The sequence below is a fragment of the Octodon degus genome, unplaced genomic scaffold (genome assembly GCF_000260255.1).
Source record: "Octodon degus isolate 3935 unplaced genomic scaffold, OctDeg1.0 scaffold00065, whole genome shotgun sequence".
NCBI classification, from domain to species: domain Eukaryota; kingdom Metazoa; phylum Chordata; class Mammalia; order Rodentia; family Octodontidae; genus Octodon; species Octodon degus.
In genome coordinates, this window is record NW_004524641.1 from 888,263 (window position 1) to 900,183 (window position 11,921).

The 11,921-nt window shown below is 37.8% G+C and overlaps 1 protein-coding gene across 2 annotated transcripts in view; it reads left to right on the forward strand.

Moving 5' to 3' along the window:
* The window catches only part of Sestd1 (SEC14 and spectrin domain containing 1), an 86,290-nt gene that overhangs the window by 12,139 nt on the left and 62,230 nt on the right, over positions 1-11,921 (forward strand). For both annotated transcript variants that reach the window (XM_004634707.3, XM_023719125.1), the window contains exons 3-4: positions 5,354-5,444; positions 9,435-9,548. In XM_004634707.3, coding sequence (XP_004634764.1) covers positions 5,354-5,444; positions 9,435-9,548 — 205 coding nt within the window. The remainder of the gene's footprint in view (positions 1-5,353; positions 5,445-9,434; positions 9,549-11,921) is intronic.

Below are 11,921 nucleotides of genomic sequence, written 5' to 3' on the forward strand. Positions count from 1 at the left end.
AACCAAAAAAGGAAGGACCATTTTGTATCTGTACATGCAGAATAGTTAGGATAAATATTCAGCTACTTTCTCTTAATTCAGTGAGAAGAAATATTTGTACTAATAGTGTTTGGACAGGATATTTTATCTGCATCTTGTACTACCGATAACCCCAAAGAAGATAACAATGTAAAATGTATTAATTATTGAAACTGTCCTATTAATCAGTTTTGAAACTGTCTCATTGATATTTGTTTCTCAATTAAAAAAAAAAAAAAAAAAAGCTAGGAAGGGAAGAATCAAGGATTTGAGAGGAGCAAAGTAAGATGAACTACTTCCTGAAGAGCTACCCTCCAGTTCTGTGCTGGCTGAAAGTGGTATATTCATGAGATAAGCCAGCAGCTTGGTTATTGCATTCAGCCAAACTGAGTACATTTAGATCAGTAAATCTAGATTACTTTAGCTAGTGGTCAACTGATTCAGACTACTCAGAATCCTGTAACTTCATGCTAAAGAATCTTCATTATTAAATATATTTCTGCAACCTGAAAAAAAAGAGATACACTCAGATGTCTGTTTATGAGTTTTATATCAAATATGTTTGCATGCTTTTTATTTAGAATGTTGTATTTGCCTTTGTGTAGTGAAATTAAATATAAGTTCTAGATAATTTTTATTGTTTTATTTGTGAAAAATAACCTATAATTTTGAGCTGCAGTCTATGAAAAGCTATCATAAGTACATTATTAGCTCTTATAATAATGCTAATAATTTTATACTTCTGCAGAACTCAGTGATGTCCTTTTACAATATGAAACAAACCTGTGTAGAATACTGAGATTGAGTAGAAAGGAAGCGCCCAAGGATCTGCAGAAAGAACTGAGAAAGGAAGAAATGTTGACATATCAGAGAGGAAGAATCTGTGTTATGAAATGGAAAGACAGAAATTATCAATGAATTATAATCCTGAGATTGAGGCACGTGAAAGGGGAAATGAAACTAAAGGCTTTCCAGTAGTGGTCAGTGATTATGATGCTGTGGGTGGTGTTATCCCAAATAGCTTGACCTCTGACAAGCTATTTCATAATCAAAAAATGAGGAAAAGATATAAAATATTTATGTACCTTCTGGACCAAACAATAGGGAATTTGTTTGTTATTTATTCAGAACAAGAGAGTTCAAAAGTTATTTACAAACCTGGATGTAATGGCACATGCCAGTAATAATAGCACTCAGGAGGCTGAGGCAGGAGCATTGTCATGAGTTGGAGGCCAGCCAGGGCCACATAAGCAAGTTAAAGGCCAGCCTACACCACATAGTGAGACCTTGGCTCAAAACAAAATAAAACAAAAACATTTTTAAGAAAGATCATTTACAATTTAGATTAAGTCTAATAGACAGAACAATGGAAAAAAGGGTACAGTCAAATGCCAACTAGGACATTCATTGTGGCGTCTTCACAGTTATGTTTAGTGAGTAGACATTTCATTGAAATACAAGTCACAGAAAAAGAAGAGAAAGGCTAGCAGCGGTATAAAGTATGTTGTTCAAAGAACGACAGTAATGCAAAAGTATTCAGAAAGAAACTAGATACTACTGTCCAAATTGTAACATTGTGTTGTGTTGAATATTTTAAAATACACCGTGCATTGAAAAAATACTGAATAAGTGTGATACTATTTAAATATTTCATGTTATAAAATTAATGAAACAATTCAATTTTTAGTCACCCTGTGTTTAAATAATTGGACTGGTAAGGAGCTAATGACTTCGCAGAAGTCATGTAAAGATGAAGCTGATGGTTTCAGTCATTCAGTAAATATGTGCCTGCCTACAAGGAGCTTGTCTACAGGAGCTTCTGTCCTAGGTGCTGAGCAAGGCGGATTCACTGACCCAAACACAAGCATGTGGAACATGGGGAGTCAGAAAAGTGATGGAGGGTGTGGGGGGTGAAGTCTACCAGATGATAAGGTAGCATTTCACCCCAGATGTACAGATAGCTGATGAAAGCCTGAGAGAGAAGAAGGATGGGAGAGGAGGGAGGGAGGGAGGTGATGAGTGTGAAGGCCCGGAGGCAGGAGCAGGTTTGGCCAACTCTAGAAGAAATGGAGGAGGCTGGTGTGCTTCCAGCACTTTTGAAAAAGTGGTCCCAAGGAGGCTGGGGTCACAAACAAGCAGGTAGGGGGTGGGGGTGGGGGTTCGGTTCTGAATAAGAAGGAAAGCCACTGTGTTCAACTCAGGAGTGATGGGATGTGTGTCACTGCACAGTGTAGACCCTCTGAATTTAAAGTACTGCTCTGGAAACTGCCAGGATATTAATAAGATGATCATGTTACTGCTCGTGAAGATGACCTGCAAACAAATAATTACAATAAATGCATGAGTAAAGTTAGTGCCATTAATAAGCACAAGTGGAACTCTGTAAATGGAAGAGAAGGGCGCCTTGGTTTTGATCAGAGAGAATAAGTGAAGAGCAGCAGGATGCTTACCCCAGGAGATCCCTCCAGAAGCGCTGTGTCAGAATGAATGAGGGAGCCCTCACTGAGGGCGTCGCTGCTTTTACAGAGCTGTCTTGACTCAGCCATGCCACCTTTGGAAGGCTGTAATGGAGTAGGCATAGAAGACATGATCTTGCAGTGTATTATTTTTTTATTTGACTGCTTTAAAAATAGTTTCAAACAGTAGCAGTATTGGGATTTATTAATAACAGTACTTTAGGTCTTTCAGCATGCCTTTTGTAAAGGAATCAAGGCACAACATGCTTCTGAATGAAATAGTGTTTTAAAAAGCTATTTAAACCCCTGTTCCACCTGGAGGAATAAAGTTAAAAAATAGTTTCCTTTGATATACTTGAAAGTATAGCAAGTAGTCTTTTTTATTTTTCAATATGTTTGAGTTGTATACATTTTTGTTTTTGTAGTAAAATGTGAGAAAATTGTGATGAAGGGTGCTTTTAAGTACTCTCAAAGATATATGTGAAGTTTTATTGCTTTGAGATCATTACAGATGGTATTTGCAAGCTTCATTATGTTCTTAGTTGAAATACGCGATTTATAGTATCATTAAGATATAAATGTGTAGTTTTGTAACACTCATTTAGCACAGTGGCTGTGTAATCTGTATCCCGCAGATACAGACACTGATGACAGGAGTGTCTCACCTGGGAATGGCTCCCACCAGGCAGCTCTGTGTCTTGGCTCTGCTGCTTGCAGACCCCCTTGGTGTGCGGGAAGGTCCCTGTCTTGTTGCCTCTTGTCCAGAGACCACACACAGAGCAGTCTTCTCAGGTCCAGAACTCCCTCCTGGGCTCTTCTGCTTGCCTGAGACCACAGCTGGTTCTTAGGGCGAGACCTGCTTTCCTTTATGCAGGAACGTTTTCGTAGTCCATTGCTAATCTGGAAGTGAGTGTTGTTTTGCTTCACCTTTTTGTTCCTTGAAAAATACTTTATTTTGTAGTGCAGATCCAAAAGGAGAGATTAGGATTTAATTCATGTATTATACGAATTCACCCCCTAATAAAACAATATATAATTCAGTGATTTTTGACACATATATAATAAATCATGCTAATTCCAGATAACTTTCATCATTCAAGATAATCTCTGTACCCATTAACAGTTACTGGCCACTCCTCTCCCAACAGCCATTGTCACCCGCTTGCATGCATTCCAGCTCTGTGGATTTGCCTGCTATGGACATTTTATATGAATGGAATCATACAATATGAGCCTTTTGTGTCTGGCTTCTTTTACTTAGCATAATGTTTTCAAAGTTAATTTATGTTGTGATGTGTCAGTTCTTCATTCTTGTGGCTAAATAATATTTCATTGTTTACGCTAACAAGTTGGTGGCCATTTTTATTTCTGCTTTTTGACTGTTGTGAATTACAGTGCTAAGCGTTTCCATGCAGTTTTTGTGTGGACATGTGTTCCACTTTGGAAGAGCAGCCTCTGTCCCTGCCCAGAGAGGAGCTCCTTCATCTTTAGCGTTTTAGTGCATCATCATCCTCCTGCTGTGGTCTTCCTGTTTCTCTGCAGAACTAGACACACGTTGCTTCTCAGGAAGTGTCTTCAGACTCTTATGAGTGTGAGGTGGGGGGTGGCGGGGGGGAGAGACCAGCGAAACCTTCCTGGCTTTGGACTTGAATCCCAGAAGAGGCCTGCTGTTTGCCTTTCCTGTAATGTATGGCACTGCAAGAACTGTGGGTGGGCATACCTCCCGCTGTCGCATCTGTGCTCTGCTAAGCAGGCTACAGTTCTTTTCTCTATATTGGAGTGAGGCCAATTAAGATCCTTGGATTAAGTTAACAAGGGAAGTAATAGCAATAGTAATAAGTATATAGTTTCATATTCAAGATGGAATTTTCTGTACATAAGTTATATTTTACTAGGGCAGACTTCTGGAATTTATTTAATAAATACTTGAATAATTGAATATTATGTAACATTAACACTGTCTAATACACAGGATCACATTTTGCTGGTCAAGGGACAGAATGAGAGTAGTGGTGGGTCAGACATGATGTACTCAAGCTTGCCGTCACTTTGGAGAGCAAGTACTACCTTATCTCAATACATTTTCTCAAAAGAGCACGAAGCAGCTAGCTCCCTTGGTTCAGTGATGGTTCACTGCTGGGTGTGGTGGCACATACTGGAAACCTAAGCACTCAGGAAGCTAAGGCAGGAGGGTCACAAGTGGGGTGCTTGGGGTTCAACATCTGGCACCACATGCTGTGCTGGCCCTGGCCCTGGGCACGCCGAGCTGGCCAGTGAGACCAGGCATAGCAGTACATGTCTATAATCCCAGTGCTAGGGAGGCTGAAAACAGGAGGATCACTACGAGTCCAAGCTATGTAGTGCGACCTTGTACCAAATACATACATTAAAAAAAAAAAAAAGAGGTGCCATCCTGGGCTGTATAGTGAAACCCTGGACAACAGAAAAGTTATTGTTTTCTCCCTTTTCAAAACTATCACTTCATACATGTATTTGTGGTAAGAAGGAAAGACTGGAAGTCTGCAAGGCACTTGGCAGTCATTAGTTACCTGCTTCCTGCTGATCCCATTTAATGTGATGACATGAAGAAATTGAAGCTGCTGGGACTACTTGGATATTGCCTTGATTTCATCACTTTTTAAGACTTGAAGTTCCCCTGCTTTTAAAATATTAGCTTGCAGATTTGTTCTTCCTAAGATGAGAAAAGTAAAGTGCTTCAGAAACCTGGAAGAATACTCTGGAGAATTTTAATTAGTGCTAATTGGGGCCAAATTTTGTGATGTGACTTCTACCCCATAATTATTAAGCCTTTTACCTTCTTTACTTAGAATTGTGAAATTTGTGTTTGTTTAAAGTTTTGTAATTTTGTTTTGTTTCAGTGAAAAATGTAAAGCTAGAGGATTTACTGTGATTGTGGATGGCAGAAAATCACAATGGAATGTGGTGAAGACAGTAGTCTTAATGCTACAGGTAATTTTTTCTTTTTGGTCTATCAGGAGGAAATGCTTATATTTTACAGCAACAGATCATGATGAAAATGAAAGTGCATTTTACTGACTGGACTATTGGGCCTGGATGTTTTAGTAGTAACTGAGTTGTGAAAATGTATATGCATCTATTGGATTACTTAAGTTTATTTACATGTATTGTATATTTGAATTTATGTAGTAAAGTAAATCTCAGCTCTTTTGTAAAGGTTTGTATAAGACTGAAAATAATACACCATGTTGCAGTAATTTAAGCAATTTAAGAGCCAGCAGCTCTTGAAGTGTGCAGGTCAGCTCCTGCAGACGCGCTGGGAGCTCTGCGTGCTGTGTGTGCGCATCACGCTGCCTGGTGCTCTGTTCCGCACAGTGGGCATGAAGCAGGCCTAGGGAGGCGGAGCAGAAGGCTTCTCAAGTGGATCTGGAATGGCTTCCCAGTGGGGACCCTCTTTTTTTCCAAAATACTTCCCAATTCATGATGACTGTACTATTTATGTGATGTCCAGAAGAAACATACTCAGCTGGGACCTTAGGGTTCAGTCAGTTACAAATTAGCATTTAATATACATCTGCAATTATAAAGTCCTTGCCAGCCGACCCTGTAGCCTTGTGCTTTATATTTCTTTGTTCTCCTCACAGAATGTTTCTGTGATCTCTGGCCTATAGTACATGTCTTGTAAATATTACTGATTTATTACAAGAGCATTTAAAATATGTGACAGAGAAAAGTAAAGCATTTGAGGGATTGAAAGGGGGGCGGATTGCTAGCATGCATCTCGCTTTTCTTAGAAGGGCTCCTAAAGAAAGTAAGTTTTGAGTTAAATAAAAAGAAATTATTTAATATTTAAGTGAACAGAAATGAAAAGTTATCCTGGGCTGGACTGTGCCTTAGAGAAGGGAGCTGATAGTTGGCCAGTTTGGGGAGGAAGTAGTTTAATAGTGGCATGGGACCAGGTGAGTGTTGGTGATGATGAGAGGCTGAAGGAGAGGAGGGGAGGACGACATGAAAAGCAATGAGAAACAATTGGGAGCTGCTGTAGGGTTCTGTGGGAATGAAGGCAGTTTAAAAATTAAAGTGATATCTAGGGAGAATGATTCTTAATGTTTTATGATTTTTTTTAAGATAGTTGGGAAAAGTGATTTCGGAGTGGAAACCAAGTGATTATAGTTTTTAGTTTTCAGTCCAGTCTTAATATGGTTCAAGTACTGTGCTGAACTTGTTATATAAATTATCTTTCCTTTAATTTTAGCCTCACTACCTCATAGAGCAGGCTATCTCTAAATGTCAACCGAAGTGCAAGGGTTTTAAATAACTTAGTTATTTAAACACGAGAACCATCCCTTGGCTTTCCCCGCTGCTAAGTGTGTTTGTCCAGAGCCCGTATCCCTGGTGGTCCCCAGGTTCTCAGCCTTTGCCTCTTCATAAGTGTTTGACCTCAGCTTCTTGTCATTAGCATCACTTTCTTGGGTTAGAAAGGCTACTGTCTGTAAGATCAGCTTTTAAGGGAGCACAGATTCATATCCTCTGTATTTTTTCCATCAAATAGCTTTCTGGCACTCTTGTGTCCCAAATTCTAAAGATGAACTGTCCTCTGTAAAAGTTGTTAAAATAACTCTCAGGTTAGAAGTCCATTCATCATGATCTTGTGTTCTTCCTTTCATCCTGTCATTCACCTGTGCTACAGATAGCTGTTTGGGACTTGCTGTTTGAACTGGACTTTGGCAGTTTTGAAGACCGATCTATGGGTTTAATTCCTTCTTGGGATTTCTTTTCTGATAGGTATTTTAACAACTTTTGGATTTATTAATAGTTAACATTTCCAGAAGTTGCAGTGGCCTGTTGTCTATTTCTAGTCATGCATCATTTCTACCTCTGAGTCATTGATTGCTTTTATCCCCAGAGATCCTGGTGCCAAATGTTTGGGAGGCCAGACCTTGGTACTGGCTCTGCCTATAACTGTAAGAAATAATAATTCTTGTTTCTCACAGATTTCAAGTCAAAGGTTTTGAAATAATAAACTTCCAACAGTGAATATTTGAATAAACTTCACATCTACCCTAGATTTTCTGGACTCTGTAAAAAGTTCAAAATCACTAAATTTCTTTTGCTTCCTTCATTTTAGTCACACCCTAATCGTTGTGGGGAGGGCTAGATCCCAAGCCCAGTGACGTTCACATTGCAAGATGTGTATTTTTTCAATGATAATGATGATGACGATGATGTAGTGCATCCCTTTACAGTTTGAAGTGGAGGCTGGACTCTTGAGTTTAAATAAACCTTTATTGGAACTTAGTCACACCCACCATTTATTTAGCATTCATGGATACTTTCACTCTACCTCGAAAGAGCTGGACAGTTGTAACAGAGGCTATATAGTCTGCAAAGCCTAAAATACTTGTTGCCTGGACCTTTGTGAAATCATTTACTGACCTCAGATCAATGGCGTAAAAATGGTATAGAAGAACTTCACAATCAGACGTGCTCAGGTTCTGTGCTAGCTCTGTTACTTTTTAACTTAGACAAAATGCTTCAGTTCTCTGATGCTAAAGTTTATTCTGCTGTAAATTTTGAGAATGAGGTGCACTTGTTAATGAGATTTCACTTTTTCAACAGATATTTGAGGAGTATCTTTGTATGACAAACAATGGAAATAAAGGGTAAACTAATAGATAAGGACCTGCAAGTGGCAAGTTTATATGCTATTTGAGGGGTCAGACAGTGAGCAGGTGAGAAAATTAATAAATAATGTAACATCAGCTCTCAGTCCATGCCAGGGGTAACTGGAGATGTGGGAGACTCTTTAGAAGGAGTGGACAGGGAAGGCCTCTGGTGAGAAGGGAATTTTGAATAAAACGTTAAATAACTGAGGAAGTACTCAGTATAGGGAAGAAATATTCCCCATGGAGGAAGTAGAGCTTGGCATAGTCTTGAGGTGGGAACAGCTTGCATTCCAGGAACAAGGAAGGTCAGCATCCAAGTAATAGTGGAGGGGAGGAACAAGGGGGAGAGGTGGAAGGTCAGGTGTGAGAGGCTGGTACAGACTGACCTTGGTGGGCCTCAGGGCCTGAGCCAAGGGTTTGAATTTCATCCCTAGGGAAGAAGATGGTAAGCACTCAGACTTGTTAGGACATGATATTTGAGAAACCTGGCCAGTTTGGGGGCGATTAGCAGTGCAGGTGATAAAAATGTTTTGCTTTAAGATGTATTTCAGAGTTAGAATCTGTAGGACTTCCTGTTAAAATAGATGTGAAATGCAGTGTACCTTGGTTTACAAGTGCGTTTGATTGTGAACATTTGGATTTGCAAACAAGCATTTGGCAACATTTTTGTTTGCAAACACTGCGGTAGGTGATGAACATGAACATGACCATCTTTTCTAGAATTGTGGAACAAATTAGGCTTGTGAGCTAAGGCACCGCCGTACTTATGAAGGCGATAAATGTTAATTTCCATTCCTCTTAAGGTAATGTAAATAGCCATATCTAGTAAATGTGAAATTATATTCTGTCAGAGACTAGCTCTTTGTCCTCTTCAAATTAATAAGCACACAGAATCTTATCTTTGTGTAATGGCTGATAACAGACATTTTATGAGAAAATTGATTTTATATCTTCTGAAGTTCTTCAGATGATCATGTATGAAAAGGTTTTTGTATCACAGAAATTTAATAATTTTAATAACTTGTCAGCTACAATTAAGTCTTGCATTTTATCTAAATATACTACTAGTACATAGATTGAATAGGACAAAAACAATTCATGTATGCTATCAGTTTAACATTGTTTGAGATTTGTTCTGAATGGCTTGTCTTTCACGTTTTTCTGTATTGCCATTTATGTTGAAGTTTGGAGATTTTCTTCTACTTTGTTTTCTTTCCCAGAATCTTTTACTTAGCATAAGAATTAAAACCTAGTTATTTGTAAATAAGTGAATAACTCATTTTATACATGTGATTTGTATTTTTATATTTTACAGAATGTTGTTCCAGCTGAAGTGTCCCTTGTTTGTGTTGTGAAGCCAGATGAGTTCTGGGATAAGAAAGTAACACATTTTTGTTTTTGGAAAGAGAAGGACAGACTTGGCTTTGAGGTAAACATAATATATTAAAAAGCGAAAGAGATGTACTTTACCTTTTGAAGTAGTATTTTTCTGGTATTATTGTTGTTAAGATCAGTCCTGAGCAGTACTCAATGTACTTGTTGAAGGAATTGTGCTTCTCTGTCAAAGACTTAAAAGCTGTATTTCCATGTATACTGTGTCACTCATTAATTCCTTGGAGTAACTGGACCTTTTTATTTAAAAAGTTTCATTGGATACTAAGAGTAAGTTTAATGAACGTTAGGAAATCCTAGATATTTTAGAATTGAAGCGAGGGTCCGTTTTCTATAATAGGTCCCAACTTTTTTAGTATCTGGTTTGATTTTGATGTATGAATACAACTATCTGTTCTTTCTTACCAACGTTACTCTCTCTCCCTTGGCTTTCTTGTGCAAAATTATATCATATTGTAGTTTAGGCAGAAACCGCCTGCCCCCTTCCCCTCCCCACCCCCGCCATCCCCCATTGCGGAGGCAGGTAGGGGACAAAGATTCAGAAATTTTCCATGATGCCCACAGAATTTAGGGAAACACATTCACCAACTGATTGTAAAAGGTATTGCAAACATTTTAGGTATTATAAAGGTATTATAAACATTTATATTCTGAACATTTTAAATGTTAGATTTAGGTCTGTGACTCATTTTGAATTTTTGTTTGTATGAGCTTTGGTTTGAAAACATAAGTTTTATGATTTCAGCCATTTAAAGTTTGGTAGGGTTTTTAATTTTTATTTTTTAACTCAGTGAATGTTCTGTTTTGGTGAATGCCCTGTGCATTTAACAAAAATACATATTCTGCTGTTGTTGGGCAGAGTTCAGTAACTGTCAAGATGATTCATGGTGGTACTTCCGTTTTCTGGATCCTGTATCTTGGGTAATGTTCTATCCACTTGTTCTCTGGGTTTTTTAATAGGACTTTTGCAGTCTCCAGTTTTGCTTGTGGATTTATTTCTCCTTCTATTTCTGTCAGTTTTTACCTCAGGAATTTTGAAGCTCTGTTGTTTAGTGTGTAAGGATTTAAGATTGTTTTCTCTCATCTGTTACTTTTATAAAGAGAGTTTCTAATAAATACTGTGTAATTTGGCTTTGCTTTCATATCCCATAACACAGTCTGTCTTTTATTGGGTGTGTAGGGCTATTTACAGTTAATATAATTTTTGGTCTGATTATATTAGAATCTACCATGTTGCTCAATTGTATGTGAATTTTTGAATTAACTGCCTTTTGAATTAAGTGTTTTTATGATTACTTGTTCTCATTATTGGCTTTTAATATGTTAATTTTTAATGGTTGATTTAGGGCTTATACAATATACATTTTTAATCAGCCTTGTTTCCCATGTGGTGGAAGGGCCTTTGAGTCCATCACCAATATTTTCTTCCCACTGTTGTCAGACATTTTAATTTTATTATACTGTAAACATAGTATATCATTGCTCTTTGCTATGAACAGTCTACCTGTTGTTTTACAACAATTAATTGTTTTAAAAATGCATGTCACACTTATTCATGCCATATTTGGTATACTTCCCTTCTTCTTGGAGATTAAGTTTGCTGGCCCATATATTCCTTCTGCCTACAGCATTTGTTGTAATGTACTGTATCTTGCAGGGCAAGCCATTGAATTCCTTCAGCTTTTATTTGCCTAAAAAAGAAAATCTTTATTTCTTTCGTAAGTTTAAAAACCATTTTTAATGTGTATAGCATTTTGTTTTATAGGTTGTGTTTCTCCTGGCACTTTATGTATGTTTGAAGTTGTTGTCTCATGATCTTTTCTTTGTCATTTTCATTGTTGCCAACGAGAAGTCTGTTGTTACTTATATCTTTAACCCTCTCTGCATTTATGTGTCATTTTTTCCTTTAGCTACTGTCAAGATTGCATCTTGATTTTGGTTTTCAGCAGTTTTATTCATTGTGTCTGGAAGTCTTTTCTGGTACTTACTGTGTTTGGTATTCTCTGAGTTTTATGGATCTCTGCTATCTGCTGTTAACTTTGGAAAGTTCTCATTTTCTTTCCACATGTTTTCTTTAATCCATGTTCTTTTTCTACTTTTTCTGGAGTCCCAGTTGCATATATTCCACTATTTGCAAGTTTCTTATGGGGCATGGTGGCACACACCCATCTTCGGAGGCTGAAATAGGAAAATCACTTTTAAGCTCCTGAGAGTATCTGTAGATGTTACCTGGGGAGGGCTGTGTGTCTAGAATCCAGTCTCAGTAGGGCACATTTTCCTGTCTCTGCTGAACTTCCTCATCCTTTCTTGTGTGATTATCTTGTAGTATTTACGTTATAGTAAAATCCCTACTCATCTGGTCCATCTTACTCTGGTTATATTATTTGCTGTGGATTTTTTTTTTTTTTTT